The following is a 27008-nucleotide window of genomic DNA, read 5'->3' as shown; positions in this document are numbered from 1 at the left end:
ATGATTCAGATCACCACATATCAAAAAGTTAAAGCAATCACCAGTTTGTTCTTTAAATAAATTGATGAAGACACAGAGAATGAAGTTCCCGGCCAATTTGTGTTTAAGTACAAAGCTGACGTTTTCAAATATTGTGGGGGTGGGTGTAAAGAAGTGACATCCTGAACCTAAAAAGGACCCAAAACTTGGGTCACAAAGGCTGCAGCCCTAACTGCACTTACCTGCTGAATCTAATAGGACCTTAAAGCCCACTTTTTGTTGGTGTTTTGTTTGTTTTTAATCACTAACTGCATGGAGAACACGCTCTCAAGTCCATCCTTACCTCTGAACTGAGTCCTAATGGTAGTGTGCATCAGCTTTCCCCTCCCACCACCCCAAATCTGAATGTATCCCTCCTCCACCTTTTTCCTCGACGGAAGGGGGGGTTGACGTTCTCGGCACGCCCCCTCCCTGCCCCCTGCGATGGGCAGCTCAAGGCTCGCTTGCCATGCGGGCGTCCTCAGCAGTCCCGCTACTGCCGCGAGGGGGGGGGGCAGGAGGGAGAAGGGCACCACGTAGCTTTGCGCCACCGCTGCCTCCTCTCCCAGGCAGGAAGCGAGAGAGCGCGGCGGGCTGTAGGAAGAGCCGCCGCCCAGCATGCCCTCACAGCTGTTCCCGGTCAGTCTTGGACTCCCGCTGCTGGGCACCCCTGATGGGCAGGCACCGTAGTGCAGGGTGCCATTAACCCTAATGATTAAGACATCCCTGAATGCAATTTTTGTTGTGTTGATACAAGATCATTAGCTCAGAATAATTTATAGATGTTCTGAACACCAAATGCATAATGAAATCCTAGGAAGAACAGTCTGAATTCATGATGTGAAGCAACAATGAAAAATAAACAGATTTTCAACCTGCAAGCATCTAAAGGTGCTTCCTAGACTTAAGAAACTTCTTATTTAGTAATTAATTAAAAACTGGGGAAAGGAACTGAAGATCGTAATGGAACAAAAAACTGTACTCCCTCCATAACAGCCTATGAGTTTCAAACAGAGATACAGTGGTACATCAGGTTACAAACGCTTCGGGCATACAAACACTTCAGGCTACAAACTCTGCTAGCCCGGAAGTAGTACCCCGAGTTGCAAACTTTGCCCCAGGATGATTACGAAAATTGCACAGCGGTGGCGCGGCAGCAGTGGCAGGCTCCATTAGCGAACGTGCACCTCAGGTTAAGAACAGTTTCGGGTTAAGAACGGACCTCCTGAACGAATCAAGTTTGTAACCCAAGGTACCACTGTAATAGAATCCTAGTCTATTTTTCGTAAGGTTGCCATATGTGTTTCCAAAAATAGAAAGCTTTTTTAAGATATGTTTTCTTAAAAAATTACTGTAAATATAAATCAGTTCTGTTAAGAATCATTTATCTCCATTTACATCATGTGCTCAGAATTCTATCTTTAAATTATTTATGATGGTTTAGAGACTCAAAGCCTTTTTGAAAACAGATACTCATTTTAGCTGATTAGATACAATGGAATGGAAATTTGACTAAAAATTGCTCCTGATAAGAGATCCACATACCAAAACAGGTTTCTTTTGAATGAAACTGCATGTACAGAGCAACATAAATCTGCATTACAATGGACAGCTAGAGGAAGGGGCACCATCTCACCCTCAGGATTGTGGGTGCCCGCCGCTGTATCACAGACGTTCGATGTCACACACACTAGTGCATGTGATATCACACGCACGACACGCAACACTGCATTGCGTTTTTGGAGGGGGGGCTACGTGTAGGCATGTGCATGTGACGTCACACACCTGTGTTGCAGCTGCCGGTGGCATCTCTTCTTCCTTCTCTCCACAACCAGCGAGACACCCTTTTCTTTGGAGAGGGCTCAGACTCAGAGGCAGAGAGACTCTGCCCCCACATCTGAGCCTTCCCCCAGAAAAGGGTAACTCACTGGCTGGCTGTCGAGGGCAGCGCTGAACTGCTCTCTCGGAGGGAGTGCAGCAGAGGCTGGCTGGCTGCCTCTCTGATTGACCTTGGGGGTGCCCGGGCCCTACAATTATATTATTGTGGGTGTGCCCAAGCACTCACAGCCCACTGGAGTTGACTCCTATGGCTAGAGGCAAATCGTCCAATGAGATCTCCGTTGCATCATACACCACATGTATCTCTTGATAATGGCTAGTGTGCATAAGTTGCCAATTATCATCCAGGCCCAATTCAAAACACTAATGATATCCTAAAATCTTAAGCCACAAATAGCTGTATTCACACCTTTTCCCCTATAGTCCTCATCATATATTAAGATGTGCCACTCTGAGGTGCGTCATGCTTCAAGAGTATTCTCCTTCCAGCATCAGATGAAGATACATCTCTTTGCCCAGCCTTTATGAAAGGTGAAGTATGGTTATCCCTGTAAATATGTTGTTTCTAGTTCCCACTGCCAACTAACTCTCTTTCTCTCTCTCTCTGAAATTGTATAGTGATTTGTTTATTTTGATTTCAGCTGACATACTATTTGGCTATAAATATGTGTGTGTGTATGCTTCCCTGGGACCTTTGGGTGAAATATGGTTTATAAATACTATTAATAGGTCTGACTTTGTAAATATAGTAAAATCACAGACAACACAAAAGTAACAATTCTCAAGGATTTATTATCATATACTACCAAATCTTGACTACAGTTTTAAATGAGCTAGAAAGTCTCATGGAACTAGATTTTACAAAGCCCCACCTTAAAGGGGTGGTATTAGGTTTTTGCTCAGTCCTTGGGCTGAGCATAGCCTCTGGGGAGGGATGACAAAAATACTTGGTCCAGTTCACAATTACTAGTTTCCAGGGTTACAGCTTCCAGGAGAGGGTAGAAACAAACAAAGTAGGCAATAGGCTGAACCTGTTAGATGACTGCCTTCCCAGAATATTGCTTCACACTGACATTCTTTCAAAGGTTGTCTAGCAGGGGGCTCATAATCTCTTGCAGAGTTACTCTGAGCTTGGTGGCCACTGTTGAACTAGGCATTGAAGCAGCTTAAGGAAGAGCCACCTGCTCCTGTCCTACCCTCCTCAGTTTGCAAAAGGAGAGAAGTTTTAACTGTGTTGATTTGGAAATCCTGCTCCTCCCCCCACCCTTCTGCCCTTGACACAGCTAATACACGGTATTTGTTTGTGGCAGCCATACAATAAGACAGCCACGAAAGGCTAGCACAATTACCTTACTTCAAGGTGAACTAGTACAGAGCTGTTCCAAGCCTCGCCTTTCTTCAAGAATGGGAGATGTCACCTTGCGAAACACAGGGGCAACAATGCAGCCAGTGACGCTGCAATTATTATCTTATAAAGATGGACGGTATAGCTTAATGCACCAGCTAGCACTTTCAGATTCTGTATGTTAAGAATGAACATCTTTATAACCAGTATTTGGAAGTACTTACAGATGAATTTTGTACATCATGGGCCAAAATAGGCTCCAAAGTTGTTTAAAAACTGATTACACAAGCATTAAAATATAACTATTCATAATTAAAATGCACAATAAAAATCCAATTAAAAGAACCTAGTCATTAAAACAGAAGACTCAAGTTGGGAGATCAAGGGAAGGTCTGTCTAAACAGGTGGATCTTTAACAGTTGGCGGAATGTAAATACATTTGGGGCCTCCTATATTTCAGTGGGGACTGCATTCCATAACACTGGCACCACCAGCGAACAGGTTGCCTCCACATCACCACAAGTCAGTTATCCTCAGGCCATAGCAAGACAAAAGGGGTTCTGTTTGATTATCTTAATGCTCCTATAGCGCAATGGAGGGGAACTAGTTTTTCAGGTAACCTAGTCCAGAGTTGTTTAAGGATTTATATGTAAGCAGCAAGACCTTAAAATTAGCCTGTGAAGTTCCCTTCCTATGAGTATGATCTGTGCCCCAAAAGGGATACCACCCACCACTCAGGTTGTGGCATTCTGAACCAGCTGCAACCTCCAAACTAACTTTTACGGAAGCCCTACATAGAGCATGTTATAGTAGTCTAAACATGAGGTTAATAGTGCAGGTATCATAGTGGCTTAGTTATCCCTGTCTATGAAAGGGTGCAGTTTATGTACCAGCTGAAGCTGCTGATAGGCACTCTCTGCCATGAAGAGATAATATGGTAGTTATTCCAGATTAATGAATGTGAGTACAATGTTATGAAATTGTTGTTTATTATTACAAAAACTTCTATGGCATGATTCAACCGAAGTGTTTTAAGTTGCTCTGGTGCTAATGAGAAAATTAAAGCATGCTTATGTCGCTGCTATCTAAATCAATGGGCCTCACAATCCTTAACATTTTTGAGCCCCTGCTGAGCACAGTTTTTGTTCAAAACCTCGATCAATTCTCTCTCTATTTCTAAAAAATATTATCCTCTAAGCCCGAGCAATGTCCATTGGAGCTTCACTGAAGCCACATGAATAAAAAGACCACAAAAGCTAGTGTTATCCAGGAGTGCAAAAAGAGTAATTTCTCCCTCACTACAGCCATGTTGGAGTGCCTAATGTTTAATGTTTGGTTAGCTTAGCAGAACTCCAGTGGAAACAATGGACGGATCCTGAACTGCCTCAGCAACAGACATTTGGCATGTACCGGAGCGTGCCTCCATTCTTTTATGTAACTCGAGCATAAGTTTTCAGTATTGTTCCTGGGACTTGAAAAACAAATATTAAATAAATAATTATGGAAATACTAGTAAGAATCTTGTTCTATGGAGAAAAGAAAAACCACAACTGACAAGAGACTCCCATATTATTGAACTAGGCCTGTTTTATCAAGGCTTAGTTTGGCTATAACAATGCAGAGCTGGAACTAGAGGCATTTCTTTCCCTTGATACCAAACTAAGGTAACAAAGACTTGGTAACAGTAAAGTTAAAGACTGTCAACTCTACAAATGCAATATGGACAGGCTCTGAAGTGTTATAATTGCGATGTGCTTCTGCTGTTTTAGATGTTACTTGTATGACTCTGGAACACACAGATTTATCACTTAATAGAATGGGTGCCTTTTTTGCCTAGGGTTGTAGCTCTCCCAGATATATTCTAGTAGTGATATACTCAAACATAAAATGCTTTGGCATCAAATCCTTCTTTTCAACACAACCATGCACCTGGACCAGCCTAGCAATGGCTGACTGGAAAAAGCAACTTCTACTTTTCAACTGATTCCCATCCTCTTGGGTAGTGAAGTTGTCCTTCCTCCTTTCATCACTGGATAAATACAGAATTCGTTTTTTCTGTGCCACAAAAGGAAACAGATATTTCAACTATTTCACCTCAGATTAACAATGCAATCACACATAGAGAGAAGTAAGTCTCACTGAGTTCAATGGAGCTCACTCCCAGGTAAGTGAGTATAGAATTGTAGCCCACGGATCCTTCAAAACATACATTATTTTGGTAGAATTCCAGTAAGAAAAAGAGAAAGAGACAGACAGACAGACAGACAGACAGACAGACAGAGACTCATACTTAGTCTCCAACTGAAGTTCTATTCCTAAATAAATCAATTCTTACCAGCATACTTAGGATTCAGCATTCACCGACGCCTAAGTACTGCAATGCTGCTCATTTCTCTCCTGAATACAAAACTCTACTATTGTAGGTACTTTTACCTGTTACTAACAAACTCCTCCCCTCAATTACAACACTCTTTACCTTTGGTCTAGCATATCTTCTATAGCAATCCCTACTGTGACCCCCCCCCAAAAAAATCCCTCTTCTATTGAGCAGGTATGTGGATTATCTTGTTTCCTGGGAGCATGCCAGACTAAAATCTAGATCATGTCTGAGGAAATGTTTACAAGTCCTGGGCCACAACAAGGTGTCATGTTTTTTCAGTGTCATAAGTTACAAGCTGCAAAACAAGAAGAAAGCTAGGATAATTTGATGTTGAAATGCCAGCAAAAACATTCTGTAGAAAACAACAAGGAAAAAGAAGTAATACAAAACAAGGGGACGGGCAGACTTGCATACATGCTGCTGGTGAGAAAGTTTTGCCTTCCTGGCTGGGGAAAGGGCTGTTACTAGGATAAGCCCTTCAAGCTTTCCTGACCTGGGACCTACCTCTAACCTAAACATATATTTATAGACCCAAATTTGTGGCCCCAAATGTATTTGTGGACTTTTAATATGTAATGCTTTATTATGTTTTCATATATGTTTGAAGGCATCCAAAGTGGCTGGGGCAACCCAGTCAGATAGGAAGGGTAAAATAATTTATTATTATTATTATTATTATTATTATTATTATTATTATTATTATTATTATTATTTACTGTCTATTTGGATGGTGGCAGTACAGCTGTTGTGACCCACTAACTGAAAACCATTGCTAGCTTACCTTAATTCATCTGCATCAGACAGCCAATGGGTAACATGTGGCCATATATATCCTGTTCACTCACTCTCGCAGTCTGAATCTCAGACCTCAACCTGAACTCCACCTTACAGTGAGGTGTCCTTCAGGAGGAAACTCTAGATCACTGACTGCATCCTGAAGTCTAGCACCTATGTGTCAGACATCGAGATCAGACTGATTGGCCAAAGCTCTTCATTAATATTAAACCACTTGACAGGGTTTGAACATATTGTGACACTTGATTTACAGTGCTCATGTATAGCTTTGAAGTCTGCCTTGAGATTCTGAGAAAGTTTCTTCTTAAGAAATGTTCTAGTCAGATCCAAGTCACACAAGTGCAACTTCTTACAATGAATAGGCTTCTTCTACCTACAAAAGGCAAACAACATGTGCTAGAGAAGCAAACCACGTTTCACTGAGTAAGAATGAAACTCTGATATAGCAGCTGTGCCCCATATCCTCATACACAGAACGTGAACTTACATATTCTTTTTAAAGGTCCTTGGCCACTATTTGTGACACTGCAGTTTCCACACTAACTATCATGCTTCTCACAAAATCATGTCCATAGGTCTGGCACCTAAGAAAACTGCTTCAAGGAGAAGGCTTGACAATTCGCTAGGTTTAAGGTCTCTGAAAATGACAATATGTGTCCTCAAGACATTCCCGTGAATAATGAATTGGTAAAAATCTGAGTCTTGTTTTAATCTAAGGGGGAAATTGGCAGCATTTCAGAATAATAACAGAATACAAACACCTAGAGGCCTCATTCAAACTTCAGAACAAAAGGAAAAGCACTACTTGGAGAACACCTAAGAATAACACATTTCAAAGGAATGTGTATGGAAGACAGGAAGTAGGGAAGAATGGGAGACATTCCATATCCTTTTGTGGCTTTTATTGTGAATTACTAAATGACTTTTAAAAAAAAAGGTAAGCTTAAAAGTAAAGGTTTCAGAAGTGGGAGGTGTTGTGGAAAGATACACTCTCAGTCTGACTTTGTTGGGCATGCAAATGATCTGCAGCCTAAAGTGGGCATTCAGGTGTTCAGGTGATGTGCCACTAGAACAGAGCACTTTGAAGAATCAGAAATGGAAAGCAGCAGCCATGCTCCATATAACAGCACATTATGTAAAAGTTACATTATTATACGAACCTTGTTGTGTAATCCCAGTCTCGAGTGTTAATTAATTCAGTACTTTCAGGCAGTAAATGTTATAATTAAGACTGTAAAAAAGAGACCAGTTGGTGATTCATGAATCTCATGAGTGGAGAGGAAAGAAAGTATTGCAATTCTATCATTTCTAATTTTGAAAAGAAGAAAAATTATACTTAAAATAATACTAATAATAAATATACTGTAAGAGTAATCATCTGAAAGTCAGAAAATGTCAAATTTTTACTTGCACACATTTAATTTGACCTTTCATTGTGTATTATTTAATTATACTGACACATGGACTCGAAATATTTGTACCTGCAATCTTGCAGGTCGGCTTGTCATGCCAACAAAATATTTCTCTATTATTGCCATAATAGAATGTTTTGTAAAATCATAGCTACTGTTGTGTTTCTTCCTAAATGCGAATCTGCTGGAAGTTGAAATACGGAAGTTTAAGATCAGCCTGTTAACTACATATCCATATGTAATTTTATTCACAGCAATCTTAGCTCTTTCAGTACAAAGGTTAAACATCAAAGCATTAAAATTAAGATTCAAAGGGCAAAATAAATCAGTGCTGCAACTGTTTTAATGAACTCCTATTAGGATTCTTTATTTATTCATATTTTTTTCAAATGTTAAACCATGTGATTAACATATGAAAAACCAAAGACCAAAATGCTTGTGACTCTAATACCAAAACAATTAAGTCGAGTCACTGAAGACATAATAGAGGAATGTTGTTTGTCAGCCTACCCAGAAAAAGTTGGTGCACTGTAAAATATCCAGGAAAAGGAAATACTGTGTGAAACAAGTTTGAATTCATATCTCAATATTAAGCTTATACCTTTGTTGCAATTTGTGAAACAGAGGATGTAACTTCATTATGAAAACATGGATCTTTATTCTTAAAAGAAAAAGAAAAATTAGAAACTGTAATCAGTTTTCAGTTTCAGAGAGTTCATGAAACTTTTATAATGATTAAGCACTAATTAGAACCACAGATATTTCTATAAATGCATAGATTAAATGTCCATAGTTTACTTTCTTCCTTAGAAACTCCCGTTCTTCAATTTAAATCAAATATACACTTCACTGTGCTGGGCACCTTTTCTGCATACAGAGATTCTCCGAAGTAGCAGTAGAGCTGGATAATAATTTTAGGTGGTGTACTTTCTAAAGCATGGGTAGGCAAACTAAGGCCCAGGGGCCGGATCCGGCCCAATCCCCTTCTAAATCCAGCCCACGGATGGTCTGGGAATCAGCGTATTTTTACATGAGTAGAATGTGTCCTTTTATTTAAATTGCATCTCTGGGTTATTTGTGGGACCTGGCTGGTGTTTTTACATGAACAGAATGTGTGCTTTTATTTAAAATGCATCTCTGGGTTATTTGTGGGGCACAGGAATTCACTCTGGGTTGTTGTTGTTTTTTCAAAATACAGTCCGGCCCCCCACAAGGTCTGAGGGGCAGTGGACTGGCCCCCTGCTGAAAAAGTTTGCTGACCCCTGTTCTAAAGAATCATTACAAGCCAAATTGGGTAGTGCCATCTAATGGTTAGAGGCCATTAAATGCTCAAAAGCTAAATTCTATATTTCAGTAGTAGCTTTGGTCTTCTCTTTGGTGTTCTCCAATACACACAAAAACTGTACAACTAGTTGAGTGGAAGTAGATCCAACTAACTGCTGGTCTTTACACATACAGATAGTGGAACAGCCATTGTTGCTTCTTCATCAAAATTGTCCTTGGTGCAACCTGAAATCTGTTTTGCCCCTAGGTCTTATTATGTCTCTGTGGCATCTCCTGCACTTTGTCCTAAGACTGTTACAGACTGCAGACTTAGGATCATTTACATCATGTCCAGCTGTTCTCTCCCCCCCCCCACTATTGCTGTTCTGCTTAATATCCAATTTTAAAAGTGTTGTGGGGAACTCAAAAGCTTTCTCACTAGCATCTAGGGCACCAGCTACCAGCAAAAGTCTGTGTTCACCAGTGTCCCATAGTTAAGTGATGAAGGAGTATTCCCCTTCACTTAATATGCTAAAAAGATTCCCCAGCAGAAGTTCCTCTTAAGATTCAAGAATCCAGACAGCCAGGATGTATCGCTTTCAATGGGTGGGTGGGTAGGTCACTAAGGAATATGGGGAAGGGTCAGTGAAGTAATGGCCGGTAGCCATAAGTAGTGTTGGATGCTTATGCAGCAATTGTGCTAACCACATGATGCTTGGTCTTCAAAAATGATTTTATAGCCATCACAATTTCTAACATGTAACTACTCTTCTGCGGCTTGAAACCACAGCCAATTCAGAATATCCATTAGAAAACATTCCTTTCACCTTCAAACATGTGTAAGAGCAAATAAATATAGGGAAGAGTTGGGTGCTTATACAGTATCTCAGTTCTTTCATATCTCAACTCAGTCTTAAACTGAGCAACCTTTAACTTAGAAGGTTCTGAAATGGTATACAGAGTATCTCTCATTAAAAGAGCAGTTATCAGTAACAATTTTCCCCTTTCATTGACAACCTCTTAATAGTCGCACAGATGGAGGCTCAAACAGCAGCTTACTCTCCAGATGGTGACTGAGGAGTACAAGGCAAACGGCCACTGTAAAATTGTTCTTCCAAATTTGGCATGTGAACAGGAGCCAAAGAAAAATGTTTTCTAAATATGTGGATCTATGCCCAGGTAGCAGTTTTACAAAGGTCTACTGTCAGTACAGTTTGTATGCAAGCAATAGATGCTGCCATAGCTTTTCTGAAATGTGCTTAGAATCACCTAAGGGAGTCCTAATCTGCTAAATTAAAGCACCACTATATATTACACATTGGCATTCCAGTTCTAACCATTTCTGTTTTGAAGTGCATTATAATTGATGGAAGTTGCTTCCAAACATATATGCTTCAGATCACAGCCTCCTTTGGTAAGCATTTAAGTATACTATTTGTTCCTTGTTCGTTATCTCATCCATGTTTTAAATTTGTGTGTATGTAATAAATGGGCTGCATTCAGCTACCACCTTCTCCCTACATCTATAGACTAACGAACCAAGCTTTGGAAAAGTGAGTAGTATTCTGATTTAAACAAAATGCAGACACTCCCTTGTATATGAACTTTATGCTACCATATCCAGTATCAAAGAAGAAACAGCACACCTTTCTGGCTAAACCCATTATTATAATTAATGCAGGTACCAAAGTGTGTAATTCATAGAAAATGTAGCCAGAGGCTCAGAATTGTACTGCACTGTAAAACCAACTTTTCCATTCTTTTCCTGGCTTGGCACAACATGAAATGCACTTCAAGTCCTTTTAAAACTATCTTCATATCACTATAAAAATATACCTTGATATTTTCCTGATTAGCTAAATATGAGCAGCCAAATGAACCTTCAAAACAAGCTGGATAATCCTACAGCCTTTAGATATAGTGACAGTTATAGAATATAAAATAAAACGCTTTCCACTTCACTGTATTGGTTTTTCTGATAAATGTTTTGTAATGTTCTCCAATGATATTTTTATGAGCATTTGATAGATTTTTATAATATAGTTTCAGTGTAAGTATTTTCTCTATCTAGCTGGTAATTTTTCCTGATCTCATTTAGATAAGAGGTTATTTGTAAAAACTGAAAAGGGTAGATTTCTCTAACTTTTCTGCAGCTTGTTCAAATGTTTATATCCAGTTCAGATCTGATAACAATCCATTTTCTTTTGCAATTTGGAAATTTCCTAAATCAAACTTTTCCTCTTGTTGTTGTAGATGGTATCTCAGGTGCTAACCTTCACTCATGCTTACCTCATACTGCTAAACATATACTCACTACAGAGCTTAATAATATCTCTCTTTCCTACCTCATGCTCACAACAATCCTGGAAGGCAGGTTAGGCTGAGAGAAAATGACAGGCTGAAAGTCACTCAGAAAACTTTATGCTCTGAATAACATTGGAAGAACTGCTGTTTAACAAAAAAAAGGTCACTGTACACACCCAGTTGAACTACTGAACAGCAACATTATGCCTAAGAAAAAATAAACAAAGCAAATTGCTACCACTGATCCAGATAAACCCTCCCAACCTTGCAGAAACATCTCAGGGATACTTCTGATCTACAGTGCCTTTCTATAGTCTCACTTTGGGATACACACAGGTAAAAAACTAAATGCTGTACAGGAGACATGTCTTCTGGCAGCTTTTGTTATTAATGTAAAGCAGCTATAGAGACTTGCATGTTTTAATTGTGTAAAGGTAAAGGTGAAGGGATCCCTGACAGTTAAGTCCAGTCGCCAACGACTCTGGGGTTGGGGTACTCATCTCGCTTTACAGGCCGAGGGAGCCAGCATTTGTCCACTCCGCAGACAGTTTTTCCGGGTCATGTGGCCAGCATGACTAAGCCGCTTCTGGCGCAGCGGAACACTAACATCAGAGCAGGACACGGAAACGCCATTTACCTTCCCGCCGGAGCGGTACCTTTTAATCTATTTGCACTTTCAAACTGCTAGGTTGGCAGCCGCTGGGACCAAGCAGTGGGAGCTCACACCGTTGTGGGGATTCGAACCGCCAACCTTCTGATTGGCAAGCCCAAGGCTCAGTGGTTTAGACCACAGCACTTAGGAGAATATATTTAAGCATCCCTATGTTAACTGCCAACCTAGCAGTTCAAAAGCACATCAAGTGCAAACAGATAAATAGGTACTGCTCCGGCAGAAAGGTAAATGGCGTTTCCATGCGCTGCTCTGGTTCGCCAGAAGCAGCTTAGTCATGACCCGGAAGCTGTCTCTGGACAAACGTCAGCTCCCTCAGCCAGTAAAGCAAGTTGAGTGCCGCAACACCAGAGACGTCCGTGACTGGACTTAACTGTCAGGGGTCCTTTACCTTCACTTTTATATTAAGCTTCCTATACTGCTCTTTTATGGGAAGAAAGGCTGCCTAAACCTTTTCTCCCAAATACTATTTTTCTGCAAACAACAAAAAAACCCTCTCAAAGCTACTGGCTTTTTCATGGGGTCATGGGTATCTTTCCCCTGGATAGTAGAAAGAGGAGCTTGGGGATTTTGAGTGTAAAATTACCAGGTAAGGAAAAGGTGAAGGACCACACACACAGCACTCCTGCTCCTGAGAAGTAAAACATAGTAACAGATTTTCAAAAAATTACAATAGATGTAGTTATAAATTACCTCAGGGTGGGGGACGGGGAACTATTTTGAGCACCATATTTTGCAGATTGCCTTTTCACACTGATGGGTATATTTCCTCAAGCAAAATCCATGTAGCTCTCATAAATTTAGTTGCCTGGGTCAAGCCTGCTCAACAGGCTGTGCCTGCTTCTAAGACTAAATGCATATTTCCAATAAAAACAAAGCGCTGCAGGAAGTAGTAATAACAATTCAATATGTGGCATTCTTTATCTCTGTCTGAGGTAAGCCACAGAATATGACAACAATAAAATGGCAGGGGCATTATGTTTAGGGAACAGTCTTACCACCAATTAGCAATCCTGTCCACAGCATTCAAGCCAAGTTCTCATTCAGAGTTCTTCCCTATAAGCAGTAGTAATCTATATTACTTTCCTTGAAGGAAAACCAGGGTAATGATTCTGTAGCAAATGCAATGGCTATGAGGAAATTTCAAGCACAGCTAAATATGGAATGTTTCCTGCAGGAACGTTCTGCAAATTACATCAATTCAAGAGATTCATGCATTCTCAAATACACTTTTGGGCCTCTTGCTCGGAAGCCATTCTAATCATTCCAACATAAGAAGCAGATCAGTGTTTCCAAAGAAATGGTATATTCCTCCATTATAAATTATTGCAGGCAGGGAAGGCCCAAGTATGCAACTAAGCTCCCACACACCAATGGATGTGATGGGGAGCACTCAGGCTATGCAGCTATGTTTTCAATGGCCTATTTTAAGCTAGTGCCCTAATGTTAACACATATCTTGAAATTGCCTCTTACTTTTATTTTGAACAGTGTTTTTACTACTGAACATTTTAACATTCTTTTGTTAATGAACAGGTAACTAATGGCGGCTTTCTATGCAGTAAAGAAATCCTGATTTAACACCTTGGCAACAACCTTCCACTTCTGGCAATATAGTGCCAGTACATTCAGCGTGCTTCCAGAGGAATGTGCAAATGCTCTTTTCTTGAGTATTCTGAAAACCATAAGGTGCTCGAGGGATTAATTCAACAAGCACACAGATCTCTTTTGTATACAGATTACACTCTAGATCTAATTTTCCTCTGCTTCTTTTGTGGCTAAATAATAAACCAGTCTTGTTTGATCATTCACTTTAATAGTTGGGTCTGCACTGAAAAACAAATTGTGGACCCTCATACAACAAGGTCTGGATGTTAAAATTCAAAAGTACACCATTAATCAAGATATAACTGATTTAGAAAATTGGGGGGCATCCTAAATAAAGTTTATCCTTTCCAGTACCGTATTTTTCGTCCCATAGGACGCACCTATTTTTTTTGGGGGGGGGGAATAAAGGAAAAATTTTTTTCCTTTATTTCCCCCCCAAAACCAGGTCGGGGAAACCGAACCAGGCCGAGGAACAGCAGGATGGCAGCGCTGCGCCTCCCTGCTGTCCCCCGAGCTTGTGAGGCTGGCTGATGTCTGCCCGGCGTGCAGGGTGCTCTGCTTCAGGGTGCCCCTCGCGTCGGGCGGCAGGCTGCTATCCGCAGCGTGGGGAGCCCTGCGGGGAACTCCTGCAGGGCTCCCCACGCTGCGGATGTCTCCCCGGCGCGAGGGGCGCTCTGCTTCAGGGCGCCCCTCGCGCTGGGCGGCAGGCTGCTATCCGCAGCCTAGACAGCCCTGCGGGAACTCCCGCAGGGTTGCCTAGGCTGCAGATGTGTTCCCGAAGCGCCGGGCGCTCTGCTTTCAGCGCGCCCGGCGCTCCGGGAAGCAAGCTGCTATCCGCAGCCTAGACAGCCCTGCAGGACCTCCCGCAGGGCTGCCTAGGCTGTGGATGCGTTCCCAAAGCGCCAGGCGCTCTGCTTTCAGCGCGCCCGGCGCTCCGGGAAGCAGGCTGCTATCCGCAGCCTAGACAGCCCTGCGGGAACTCCCACAGGGCTGCCTAGGCTGCGGATGTCTTCCTGAAGCCTGGAGAGCGAGAGGGGTCGAGAAATGCAGGCAAATGAAGACTCAAATACTCCTTTCCCACCATTGATTCTTCCTTTTGGATACCCCAGCCCCAATACTAGCAAATGTATTTGCTGAAGTAACATGTACTGTCACTCTATGAATCTGTAAGAAAAAGAGTAAAGCAATTCCAGCCCTTATATTATGCCATGCAAACATATAAGGATAAAGTATATTTCCTGAAAGAATACAGCATCAGTCCCCACTTTTTGCTTATGACACTTTGGAGCTCCTGTCTCCAAGGAAAGCTTTGCCCAGCCTGGAAGTACTTAAAACAAAAGGCATCTTGGAGCAACCATCACTAACTTAAAAAGCGATCTGTGGTCACATTGGTCAGTAAATGTGACCACAGTATCTTTTATTGCCTATAAAAGGGACAAGCCTCTGCCTTAGACCACACACTTCTTACAAGCAGTTTTACCACTCACAAAAGGGTGGGTAAGATGAAGGGATAGTAATTAATCCATCTTAATAAAGCGTCTCCTACCCAGATGTAGGCTTCCCTAAGATCTTAGCAGTGGGCCATTACTAGAGCACAGTGCTCAGAAATATTTGATCTTGGGCGCAATATCTCATTCTTACAGCTACACAAAACAACAAGGTCAGCAAAAATGAGTCAAGCTTACAAAAAAGTGTAGGTCTGAGAGATGAAAACAACTCTCAGGTTACATGCCTGATTGACAGGAATTAAATGAAGCAAAAAGATCAGTACATAAGTCAAGAATTTTATTTGCATAGTTAATTCTGATAGAGAATTTGGGATATGTACTTAAGAGTTAGAATTTTGGACACTAAGAAGACATAGCCTCAGGATTATGATAAACATGACAGCCTTGAGATAGGGATAATCACCAAGCACTTGTAAGGTGATGGTGGTGGTGGGTGATTTCAAACAAAAAAAACAGGCCCCCTACCCAGGCAGGCACCCCACTTCTACACTTGTGCTTGCAGGCACTCCTTCAACTCCCTTTCCCTCACTTTACAAGTGTTAGAAGTACCTGCTGGCAGAATATCACTTCTAATAGTAAACACAAAGTCTTGTGCTAGCAGGTTTGCAGCAAAAAAAAATAGGAAGTGAGAAACAAGAGCAAGGAATTAACAACATTGTAGCATCAATGTTATTGTATTGATTTTTTAAAATGTATTTGTGTCACTCTTGTTTTAGTTGGAAGTTAGACAACATATAAATTTAATAAATAATACTGTTGGGGGGATTTTTGAAACCACCAAAAAGAGCTGAGTTACCATCACCCCAAATCAGTCCACGGGGGACTAAGCATGTTCAGTAGCCTTTAGGAAGGTTGACTGTCACTTTGAAAAGAAAAATAGAGAAATGTGGGGGATAGGGAGAGTGGATTGGCAATCTTTAGTGTCCTGGAGGAAGGTGTGGCTGATTGGCTGGAACAGGAGCTCTGAATTCTTACAGGGGGGTGAAAATACATTGCAAAGGTATTTTTGTTGCATATCACACGCTACTTCTGAAGGTAAAAAGACAAATTGTGCAATCTAGGGAATATTTGGCACATCTTATCAATGAATGTAGTTCACATTTGGAATTCTCCGATTTCAAGAGAATTTATTTACTGGTAATTTCATCTGGATTTTTCCCAAAATGTTACTTTCCCAATTCAAACAATTTCTTTGTTGCGTACTGTATAAAAATCTGACTTCATTACTCTCATTTGATGTATCTTTCTAAAGTACACTTGGAAGGTACTGATCTCCTATACCCTCAGGGACTCTCTTGAAGTTCCTTTAGTTAACATAAAAGCTAGTGTCAAAATTGTATAAAAAAGACTTTTAAAGTCATTAATTAATATACAGATAAAATTGCATGGCCAACTTATGAAACATTCACTGAGCAGTCATAAGCTGCAATTAATATGAAACATGTCTCTGCACTTCTGCTGCTTAAGTACAACATAATACAAGATCAAAGGAAAACAGGTCAAAGGGAAACATCAATAAATTTCAGCTCTTTTTCTATCTTTTTCACTTTCTTTAATTTCAGGGTAGAAGAATCAAGCTGGCAGCTCATTCTCAAAGTTCAAAATTAAAGTCTTCTTTCAATACTTATCTTATTACATTAACTAAATTAAAAAACACACCCTGTCAATACAAGTATTAGAGCTTGACACATCACTGACAACTTTCACAGGCTGCAGTACATTAGCAGGGACAATCATAGCCTCCCACTCTATAATATATAAGCAGCTTTAGAAGACAGCCCCTCCACACACACAAACTATCTATACAGGAACTCCATTAATATGATTGAATATGAAGGAGCTGGGATGTTTTATTTCGGACTGGGCATAATAGTGACTGAAATCCTGCTGGCTCTCTTATTGCTGTGTCTGTAACATTAACCTTTTTGATTAAGTGAATAGCTGAAAATATGAAGGGTGCAGTCCTGCGGCCCTGAATGCATAGAAGAGTGTGCTGAGCTTCCCCATAGAAGCCAGTAGCTGCCATAATACTGGGGCATGCAATATAGCATCCAGTCCCTACACTCCAGGACAAAGTCTCATGCACCTCCCTTGGGAATATCCAGTATCTTGTTCTTCATGACTCCAGATATGGCTCTGTTCCCATTTTTCCAGGAGTAGCCTGGACAGCAAAGAAGTTCAAAATGCCCCAGAAGAAGCGATAAAGACCTTCACTTGGGGATTACAATGTGGCTACAATGCTATATGAAACAGAAATGTTAAATCAACCTGGCAATAATCCAGGAAGGCTATTTAAAAGCTTCTATGGGGTGTCTCCATATGACCATTTGTGCATCCAGGGCCAGCAGTAGTATACCCTTCACTTTTTTCTTTTATTATACCAATCAAAACAGCTTATAATGAAACAGCTTATAATAAAATGATGCATTAGGAGATCTACTGCAAATCCAAAATACAATCCACACCAATTTATCAACTATGCCTTTTAACTACACTTTTCTCTCCGCAACACACACACTTAACCATATTTAAAGAGACAGGAACTTGACTAGTTTGGCCCTTAGTCCTCATGTGTCCATTTTGGCACGGTAAATAGTTGCTTTCATCCCATCAGAATGCTTTTCTACAACATTCATTGTTGATGTTATATTAAAATGATATGGCAAAATCCCCCAGTGATTATGATTCTATGTAACAGAAGATTTGGCAACGACTTCAGGTGAAAATTGTGGAGTAACATGCAGATGCTGACTACATAAAGGAGAAATTGTGCAACCATGATATAGAGGAGACCATTAAAAAGCTGCTTGCTATCCCAAGATCCCAGATATTAGATAGGTTTATGAAATGTGTTTCCTCAAATTATTTGGCAACATGTATGATTTCACATCAAGCACCTATGAGGGGAAGCAGAGTATAATATCAGTTGATTAAACAGAAGTTAGTAATACTGTGTAAAGTTTCATTTCCCCAGTTTTTTCAGAAATAGCTCATTAATGCACAACCAGCAAAGAGGATGACCTATGGAGCTACTATGCACAGTAGGTTTCACTACATTCCTTTGTCTCACACAGCCTTGAGGATGTGTCATGTGATGGAAGACGGCAAACATGTCATGGACTGGAGGAGTAAGATTGCTACACATCAAAAAATGAAAAAGCTGAGTCTCACTAGTTGCTAGTTTGCTATTAGGAACAAATCTCCTGATTGAGTAGAGGGGAAAGGTCCACATATTTTGGCTGGGATTAGTAGTCAACCATTTCTAGTAGCCAGTTAACCATTGATTCTAGAAGCAAATGAGTCTCAAGCCACATTTGTTTTGTACCTACTATCCAATGAGGAGATTAAGGATGGCAGGTTGAGTCCTTGTTACTGTTCACAGTAGTAGCTCTCTGTTGGTCTTTGGAAACCAAGCAGACAGCTCTCCGTGTTATTGGCATTATTATAGCACTTTATTACTGGCTTGGTTACTGAATGTTTTGAACATTAATCTGCTATTCAAAAATGTACTTATTATAGAACCTAGTAATGGAAAACTTTTTTAACAAAAATGCCAAAGCAGACCAAAGCAAACAATTTTGAAAGTACAACTGTAATAGAATCCAATCCCACCCAACTCTGCCCATCTCTGAATCCAAGGAGAAGGGGAGCGACATGCACTCTCCCATTTCTACCTCCTCCACACTGCAGGCAAGCTACTGTTTATCTACAGCCCAATTTAAGATAAACTTCTGATCAACCTAAATCCAAGCACTTTACTGTAACCAAATTGTGGATTAGTCAGCAAAACAGGCAAACTGCTTCATTATCTTTTATCAACAAATCCAAATCATATTCCCCATGAACAATTACATACAACATACGTTCAGGTAATTATTGTTGTGGTCAGAACTATCTAAGACGAGAAGCTTGGAATTACAAGGAGCGAGTACTAGCTATTAGTGAACTAACTCTGCATTAGGATGCCTCGCGTACTTGATTTCACAACTTCTGTGGCACCTCAGGCTTGTAGAGCCAGGACAGCAGTTCTCTTTGCAATGTATCTGCAGGTTGATCCTCTGCATGTTTATTCAGAAATAAGTCTCACTGAGTTCAGTGAGTCTAATTCCTAAGTAAATGTGCATAGGGCTGCAGTTCTAGTAAAAGGAATTTGCTCAGCAACAAATAAGCATTCTGACACACCTCTAGTCCTATGCAGAATGTGGGTGGAGTTGTAGATACTGTATGAGGAAAAGTAAAGCATTGTGGAAGCTTGGATAGAGAATGTCCAAATTTGGATGTGCATTTAGATTCACATCCTATCTGCACCCACAGTTCCTGATCTAACAAGTGATATGTAGTAGAAGCCTACACATGATGACTCTTCTTATCTGAATTGGGGTGAGAATGTGCAGGCCACCAATTCAGTCTCCAAATTGTTCACTTGTCTTTATCCTGTTTTTCAGTGCTGATATTTCCTGATTATGAGTATTTTACAAGGATTTTGTTTTTAAAGCAGGTCAAAATATGAAGTGCTGGAACTGAGACCTAAATGGTTGGATTCAGAGTCGGATAAATATTTCTTAATTCTAAATAATCTTCATATTTTCAAACATTAACCTAAATCCAACCTTTAAAAGTTTTAAATACAAGGGGTTGTCTCCAAAGCAGTGCCTTCAGTGCAGTGGCACCTCTATTTCCAATTCTTCCATCCCCTCCCCCCAACCCAACATTCTTTAAAGGGGTCCCCAACCCTCTGGATCTGATTTTAGGGGCACACAAAGGGCTGCGGTAGAGAGAAGAGGGTGGAAAAGTTCTGCTAGTACACATCCATTGTGCTAGAAGAACAGGAGCATTGGATACTGCCCAAGTTACCTTCAACATTTTGTACTGTTCAGAATTCTTTAAACTTTACATTTAAAAAAACCCCATACATCCCAATTAAATTAGTAGCGTCTTAATACATGAACTATTTATAATTAATGGATCCAAACTTATACTCCAGGTACGCCACTTATGTTTCACTAAGTTAAATAAGTTTTGAAATCAACGTTTTGGATCAGGACATAAGTCATACATCCATCCATTTATGATATAATTCATTTTCCTCCTCTTTCACACCCTTCTGTTTAAAAAGTAAACTGTGACAATAAATTGTAATGCTTTCAGTAGACTATAGTGCTGATATGGAACTTGCATTTGTACAAAAAGATAAAAGAAGAGACTTTAAACGTAAAGGAAACTTGAGACAAAACTACTTACATATTTCAAACATAATCAACTTATGTTAAAATGCAAGGAGATTCCATCTCAAATCTTAAGCCTCTTTGCTTTAATCATAATCATAAGGATTTTCAACAGAATCATAAAAATTTTCAACAGACCAGAACGCATAGCTGTCAACTTTTCCCTTTTCTTGCGAGGAATCCTATTCGGAATAAGGGAATTTCCCTTTTAAAAAGGGGAAACGTTGACAGCTATGCCAGAACGCACTACTGTTTTTGCTGTGTTTAACTGAGCTTGTGCCTTCGCTGACTATGCCTAAGGATGAAGACAGGGAAAAAAGAGAGTGGCCTGAAGTATGAAGTCACTGGACTACAGGAGTCCTAACACATCTGAGCATGAAGTTTTAGGGAGAGACCAACACCAGCTTCCCAGAGGGTATGTACAAAACAGCAGTGGTTCATACCAGTTCCTCCTTGCCACAAGACTCATTATTAAGGCATCCAAGGGGAATGGAAAGTGATTACTCATAATGCCAGATCAGAGATAAAAATGCCAAGATTCTGGCATGGGTAAAAAGGGATGGCGGAAGGAGGAGAGAAAGAGACTGTCCTACAAAACTGAAGGAAAGGTGACAGACGCCAGGGCTGCAAATGTACTAAAAATACAAAGATGCACAGAGTCAGCAGTCTGGTGCCTTTTACCTGTGCTGAGAAGGTAGCTGCTGGTGTCGCTGGAGGTGGGGACTGGCTCTCTTCTTCCTCCGGAGAATCATCCAGGAGAACTTTGCCGCTCTTGTTGAGTTTCCACATTATTAGAGGGTGGCAAGGAGGAGAAGAGAGGGAAGTGGGGAGGGGGAGGGGAGGGGAGGAGGAAGAGGTGTAGCGGACAGGCGACTCCGGTCTTATTTATTCCTGAGAGTAGAAGAAGAAAAAGAGGGTTAATTTAAAAAAAAAAAATAAGATGACTTTGCTCTTCAGCTCAACAAACCCTTCTTGAGAGAAAACGAGTTTTCACAGAGACACATGGCCCAGGAAAGGGGATCCCAATGCAAGATAGACATGGGACAGGCGCAAGGTGTGAGAAAGGGGGGGCACAACCCCTTCCCTGTGCAGGCAATGCACCCCACTAAAAAAAAAAAAAACCTCATCAGACCTCCCCCGCCTCACAGTTCACAGCCTCCACCTTGAAAATACTGGGAGGGCCAAGTTTGAGGGCTCAAGCAAGAAGTGCAGCAACCTCCCCAATGTGGCTGTGATGTGGGTAAAGGGGGGTTGGGGTGGGATGCACTCTGTACATACTCAGGGGGAGCCGAAACAAAACGCGTTTTACGTGGTGAGGTCCGGAAGGAGCCCCGATGCCGGAATGAGGGGTTTGGAGGAGGCACCAAGTGTGGGGCTGAGTCCTGACCCCCCCCCCCACGGCCACGCCTCCCCTTCCTCCTCTCCGGTGGGGAGGAGAGGCGGTAGGAGCTCCTCAGCCTGAGAGGGCGCCGCTGTTGGAGAGTTGAGAGGAGAGGATGGGAAGGAAGGAAAAAGAAAGGAGGAGAAGGCCTGGCCGGGGCTGCCTTGCCACCTCAATTCCCCGCCCCGCTCGCCTCACCTGTGACCTTCCTTCGCGGCCGTGGCCGTCCCAGCCGCCAGCAGCACCGCAGCTGCAGCAGCAGCAGCAGCAGCGCGGAGCCTCCGAGCGGCCGCTGCCATGTCTGCGGCTGACTGGGCGGCGCGAGGGGAGCGAGAGCCGTTGGGGTGGCGGGCGCACGAGGGGAAGGAGGGAGGGCGTTCGAGCGGGCTTGCCTCGTCGCCATGGCAACCGCTGGGCCTGGTGGAAGGAGGTGAAGCCTGCCTGATAACCGGAGCTGGTCCTCCTTCCTCTGTCAACAACACGAGGCGCCCGTGTGTTTAAATATATATTTAAAGTCGACGCATCATCTCCGCCCCCCCCCCCACACACGCACCCTGGCATAGGCGCCAACCCCTAGGGCCCGAGGCCCCTTTTGGCCTCCTCAAAGTTGATAGCCATTGCTTTTCAAATGGTGCGCGTAATTGTGATCCATTATGTAGGGTGGCGTTTACCTGCCCCCCCATATTTTACTCAAGTTGGCACCCCTCTCCCCACTTTCTACCTCATACACACACGGGGTGCCCACGAATGGAATATTGGGGGGGGGGCAGGTCAGCGCCGCCCTGCCTGGGCATGACAGGGCACACACGCAATGCAATGCCCATCAAAAAAAATTGGGGAGGGAAAGGAGGTGGGACCCAGCCCCCTCAAATATTTTATTAGCCCTCCTCAGACCCTAAGAGTTGCCTCCTATGCACACACACCCCAGTTTCTCCGCCACGAGCCCCTTCCCCTTCTGACTCACAACCAGGAACACAGCGCTCACATAGCTCATTCAGCAGCACCTCCCAATTACACTCCTTTCTTTCTCCACTCCCCCCCCCAACATTGTGCATATATAGATACACACTCCCACCTACAGGTTCACACAACGCCCCCCACTCCATCCAGCTCCTCCAGAGGAGCTCGATGCGTGTCTCGAACGTGTGAGCAGGGACACATCATGGTTCTCAACCTGTGGGTCCCCAGATGGTGTTGGACTACAACTCCCATCATCCCTGAGCCCTGGCCTTGCCAGGGGTGATGGGAGTTGTAGTTCAACAACATCTGGGGACCCACAGGTTGAGAAAGGCTGGTAGGCGAAGAGAAGAGTGTGTGTGCACACATAACACATTGCACACAAACAAAAAGTCCCGTGGCATGTGAAAAGGGTGTCACACGCTTGGTGTGGCAGGAGTCGGGCTGCAGTTTTGTAGACACTGCTCATGAACAGTGCCGGATTGATGTATAAGCTAAACAAGCTATAGCTTAGGACCCCACTTTCTTGGGGTGCCCCAAAAAATTTAAAGGGAAAAAAAAGCCTGGATGTACATTTCCAAAATATAAGATAAAAAACAAATAAAATAAAACCTACATACAGCAACAGTGGCAAATGGCTTTAGATACCTATTAGGTCCATAAATTACCATATAGCATATATTCAACACCAAAAACAGCGACAATTTGTTGTTGACAAGACAGCTGGACATATAAAGGGCCCCATTACTTTCAGCAGCTCAGGGCCTCATCAAACCTAAATCCGGCCCTGCACATTATAAATGGACAAGATGTCCCGTGGCATGTGGAAAGGGCATTGCACGCTTGGTGTGGCAGGAGCCTGGCTGCAATTTTTGTAGACTCTGCTCATGAATCAAAGAGCCAGCCTACAAGGTGTGTCCCAAGGCTGCTTGGGGTTATTTGTTCTGCAAGAAACTAAAACGCAGCTCCTCCCAAAATTGTTACTCCCCCCACCCCTCCATGGACCAAAGAGACATTGAAGGTGTTTTGTCTCGTCCTTCACTGTTTATCTATCCCATGAGTTCCCATGCAAGCTAGGACAGCTCCCACGGTGATCCATTTTCCATTTGCTAGTATTTTATATATATATAAACATAAAAAACCATATAGGGAATAAAAGTAGTTTGTATTTAAGCTCATTATCAGCACTGAATCCAATTAATTTCCAGCAAATACAGAATTATCTTCTTACCTACTTAGTAAGCATCACAACAAATTAAAAAGATAAGTAATATATTTGATGACTGTGGTTTCTCTCTTCAGTAATTAGTGTATGAAGACCACTTGGGGGTAGGTGTCCTGCTGTAACTGTGTGTAGCTTAGGTCCAGTGCCGGGGGCCTTCTGGTGGTTCCCTCACTGCGAGAAGCCAAGCTACAGGGAACCAAGCAGAGGGCCTTCTTGGTAGTGGCACCCACTCTGTGGAACACCCTCCCATCAGATGTCAGAGAAATAAACAACTACCTGACATTTAGAAGACATCTGAAGGCAGCCTTGTTTAGGGAAGTTTTTAATGTGTGACATTTTAATGTATTTTTAATCTTTGTGGAAGCCACCCAGAGTGGCTGGGGAAACCCAGCCAGATGGGCGGAGTACAAATAAATAAATAAAAAAATATATAAAAAAATATTACTATTATAAATTGTTCAGCTACTGCAACGTTATAAAATTTGTTGCTCCATTCGCCTAGTGATGGTGTTGTTTTTTATGATTTCCAGTACCTAACTTTACAAAGCTGTGCAACTGTTATAATACTGAAATTAATTCCTGTTTCTATGGTAGTATGCTTTAGGTTAATAAGAACATAATTGGGTCATACAGTAACCAACTTCTAATTATCTTTTCTACAGATTGTATAATTTCTCCATTTAAAAAATCCTGTGCACAATCACTGGTTCACTCCAAATGCAAAAAATAAAATAAAGGTTTCAACTGCTTTACTAATTTTTAAAAGGGTGATTTTATGAAACAAAAAAGTTATTTTTCAACCATTTCAGCCAGATTTAAGCCCTTGTAACTACTTTGATAACTCCAGCTCTTAACTCTCTGAACTAGAAATTGCTAAAATACAATTTATTAGTATGTTTGATCAACTTTACTTAGGTCTTAATTGAGATAATGTTTTTCTTTTCTTTTGTAGCAGGTGTTCAAACAGCATGACAAAGTTAGGAACATTGTATTATTACTTGTTACTGCTGTTACGAAAAGTCATTTCTTAAAAATCCGGTATACACTTAATCTTACATCGAATTGTCACAGACTGCACATCTTGCATTTCATAACTATTTGGCCATCTTTTTAACTTTGTCTCTCTCTCTCTCTGTGTGTGTGTAAAACACTTTATGCATATCATCAGGTAAGCTCTAGTCTAGTGCACAAAGGCTTATGCTGCAACAAAGTTATAAGACTTTGCTAAAACAGACTAATAAGGTTACTCCTCAGACAGTTTGTTTTATTAATTTATTGACTGTATTTTTCCGTGTGTAAAACTATATTTCCCCCCATTTTTTTCAAATTTAAAATGGGGGGGGGGGCTCGTCTTATACACGGATAGTGCATATGATTTCTTTATTTGAAGTCCCCCAAACAGGGGGCGTGTTATACATGGCAGCATGTTATACAGGGAAAAATATGGTAGTTAGTTAATTTTCTTTATTTCTACCTCCCTATTTGATTCTGCCACCCAAGGCGGCTGCTTCAGTGTGCCTCATGGGAGGGCCAGCCCTGGGGATTGCCCTGTAATAATATTTTGGGGTATGATCATAGGAAGCTTTCTTCTATTAAATCACTCCACTGGTCCATTTAGCTCAGCACTGTCTATGCTAACTTGGCAGCAGCTCCTCGGGGTTTCAGACAAGAGTCTTTGGAAGCCCTTCCATTGAACCTGCAATCTTCTACATCCAAAATGTATGCTCTGCCACCAGGCTAGAGACTTTCCGCAGTCATTAAATTACTATGAAAATATATTGCAGCATATTTCTTATCAGATTTTGAAGCAACGTCTCTTGTTCCTCATTCAGGCTCAATGCACAAATATTAAGGAAGCAAATAGACAACATATAACATTTCCCATGTGCAGTAAGTCAATCTTAAAAGTAAACTTTCATTCTTTCTTTCTTTTTACTTTCTTTTATTTTAGTTCTTCCATAAAGCCCATGCTTTGCCTTAAGTACCAAGCCTTGTGGGTTCATCTCTCATTTCTGTTTCTAATCTTCCTTCATCTTATGTTTAATATTAGGCCTGTAAACCCCAAACTCTTAAAACATTCCCTCCTGTGGATAAACTTGTTTAAGTAGGTGCTAAAATAATAGTCTTATATCTGGTTACAGTGACATGTAAACTTACAAATTCTTTTTCTTCTGTGTGCGTAAATATTTTGCCTTGGGGAAGACATTTTGTTCTTTTAGCCTTCACATACTTCTAAGGTGATGGAACAGTATGAATCGCCAGGAAGTTTTTTTTCTTCTCTCTGATTAATATCAGTGCTTCAAGCAAAGTAGCTTCATGAGATGAGAGCATTGTGTCATGCTTAGTGCAACTATATTATCCTTTTATAAAGGATAAATGCAATAGATAAATGCAGTGTTTTCATTCTCTGAAACAGGTATAGTTCAACCACATACTTTCTAAATTACTGAAGGAAATCAGTCTTGGCTACTAATGGAACTGGAGAGACCACTTGTGATCAGGTAGGACCTGAACCCAGATCTCCATGGTCCAAGTTATCATCATAACAATTATGAACTTAGTGGCTGTTCATGACACTGGACCTTCTTTGGTGTGGATCCCCATCTGTGGAGCATTCCCTCCCATCCCAATTCAGTCTCTCCTTCCTTCTTGAGAAGGTGTGAAGACATACCTTTTAAATCAGACATCCAGGTCAGAATGGCATTACTTGACTTTCTGAGATGCAGGATTTCTGCTGTAGTTTTGTTCAGTTGATTGGACTACAGTGGTACCTCGGGTTACAGATGCTTCAGGTTACAGACTCTGCTAACCCAGAAATAATACCTCGGGTTAAGAACTTTGCTTCAGGATGAGAACAGAAATTGTGCGGTGGCAGCAACGGGAGGCCCCATTAGCTAAAGTGGTACCTCAGGTTAAAAACAGTTTCAGGTTAAGAACGGACCTCCAGAAAAAATTAAGTTCTTATCCCAAGGTACCACTGTACTTGAAATGGAATGACATTTTGCTATTTTAATTTTATTATATAATTTGTGTTTTTAATTGTCCACATGTGGATATCACTCTAAGATCTTCTTTTTAA

General features: G+C 41.4%; 1 protein-coding gene across 2 annotated transcripts in view; it reads right to left on the bottom strand.

Annotated features, from left to right (window-relative positions):
* TDRP (testis development related protein) overlaps positions 1-22848 on the bottom strand; it is a 32394-nt gene extending 9546 nt beyond the window's left edge. Inside the window, exons 1-2 of one of the 2 annotated variants that reach the window (XM_083607482.1) lie at positions 22827-22848; positions 21048-21257 (exon numbers count right to left, since the gene is read on the bottom strand). In XM_083607482.1, coding sequence (XP_083463608.1) covers positions 21048-21155 — 108 coding nt within the window. In that variant the 5' untranslated portion in view covers positions 21156-21257; positions 22827-22848. Of the gene's footprint in view, positions 1-21047; positions 21258-21945; positions 22141-22826 lie in introns of those variants that run through there. The other variant, XM_083607481.1, reaches the window with a different exon arrangement.
* Positions 22849-27008: the final 4160 nt, after the last annotated feature.

Source organism: Podarcis filfolensis (assembly GCF_964270895.1).
Source record: "Podarcis filfolensis genome assembly, chromosome: 3".
Taxonomy (NCBI): Eukaryota; Metazoa; Chordata; class Lepidosauria; order Squamata; family Lacertidae; genus Podarcis; species Podarcis filfolensis.
Note: the sequence above shows the minus strand (reverse complement) of the source record. Positions and strands in the feature narration are given on the sequence as shown.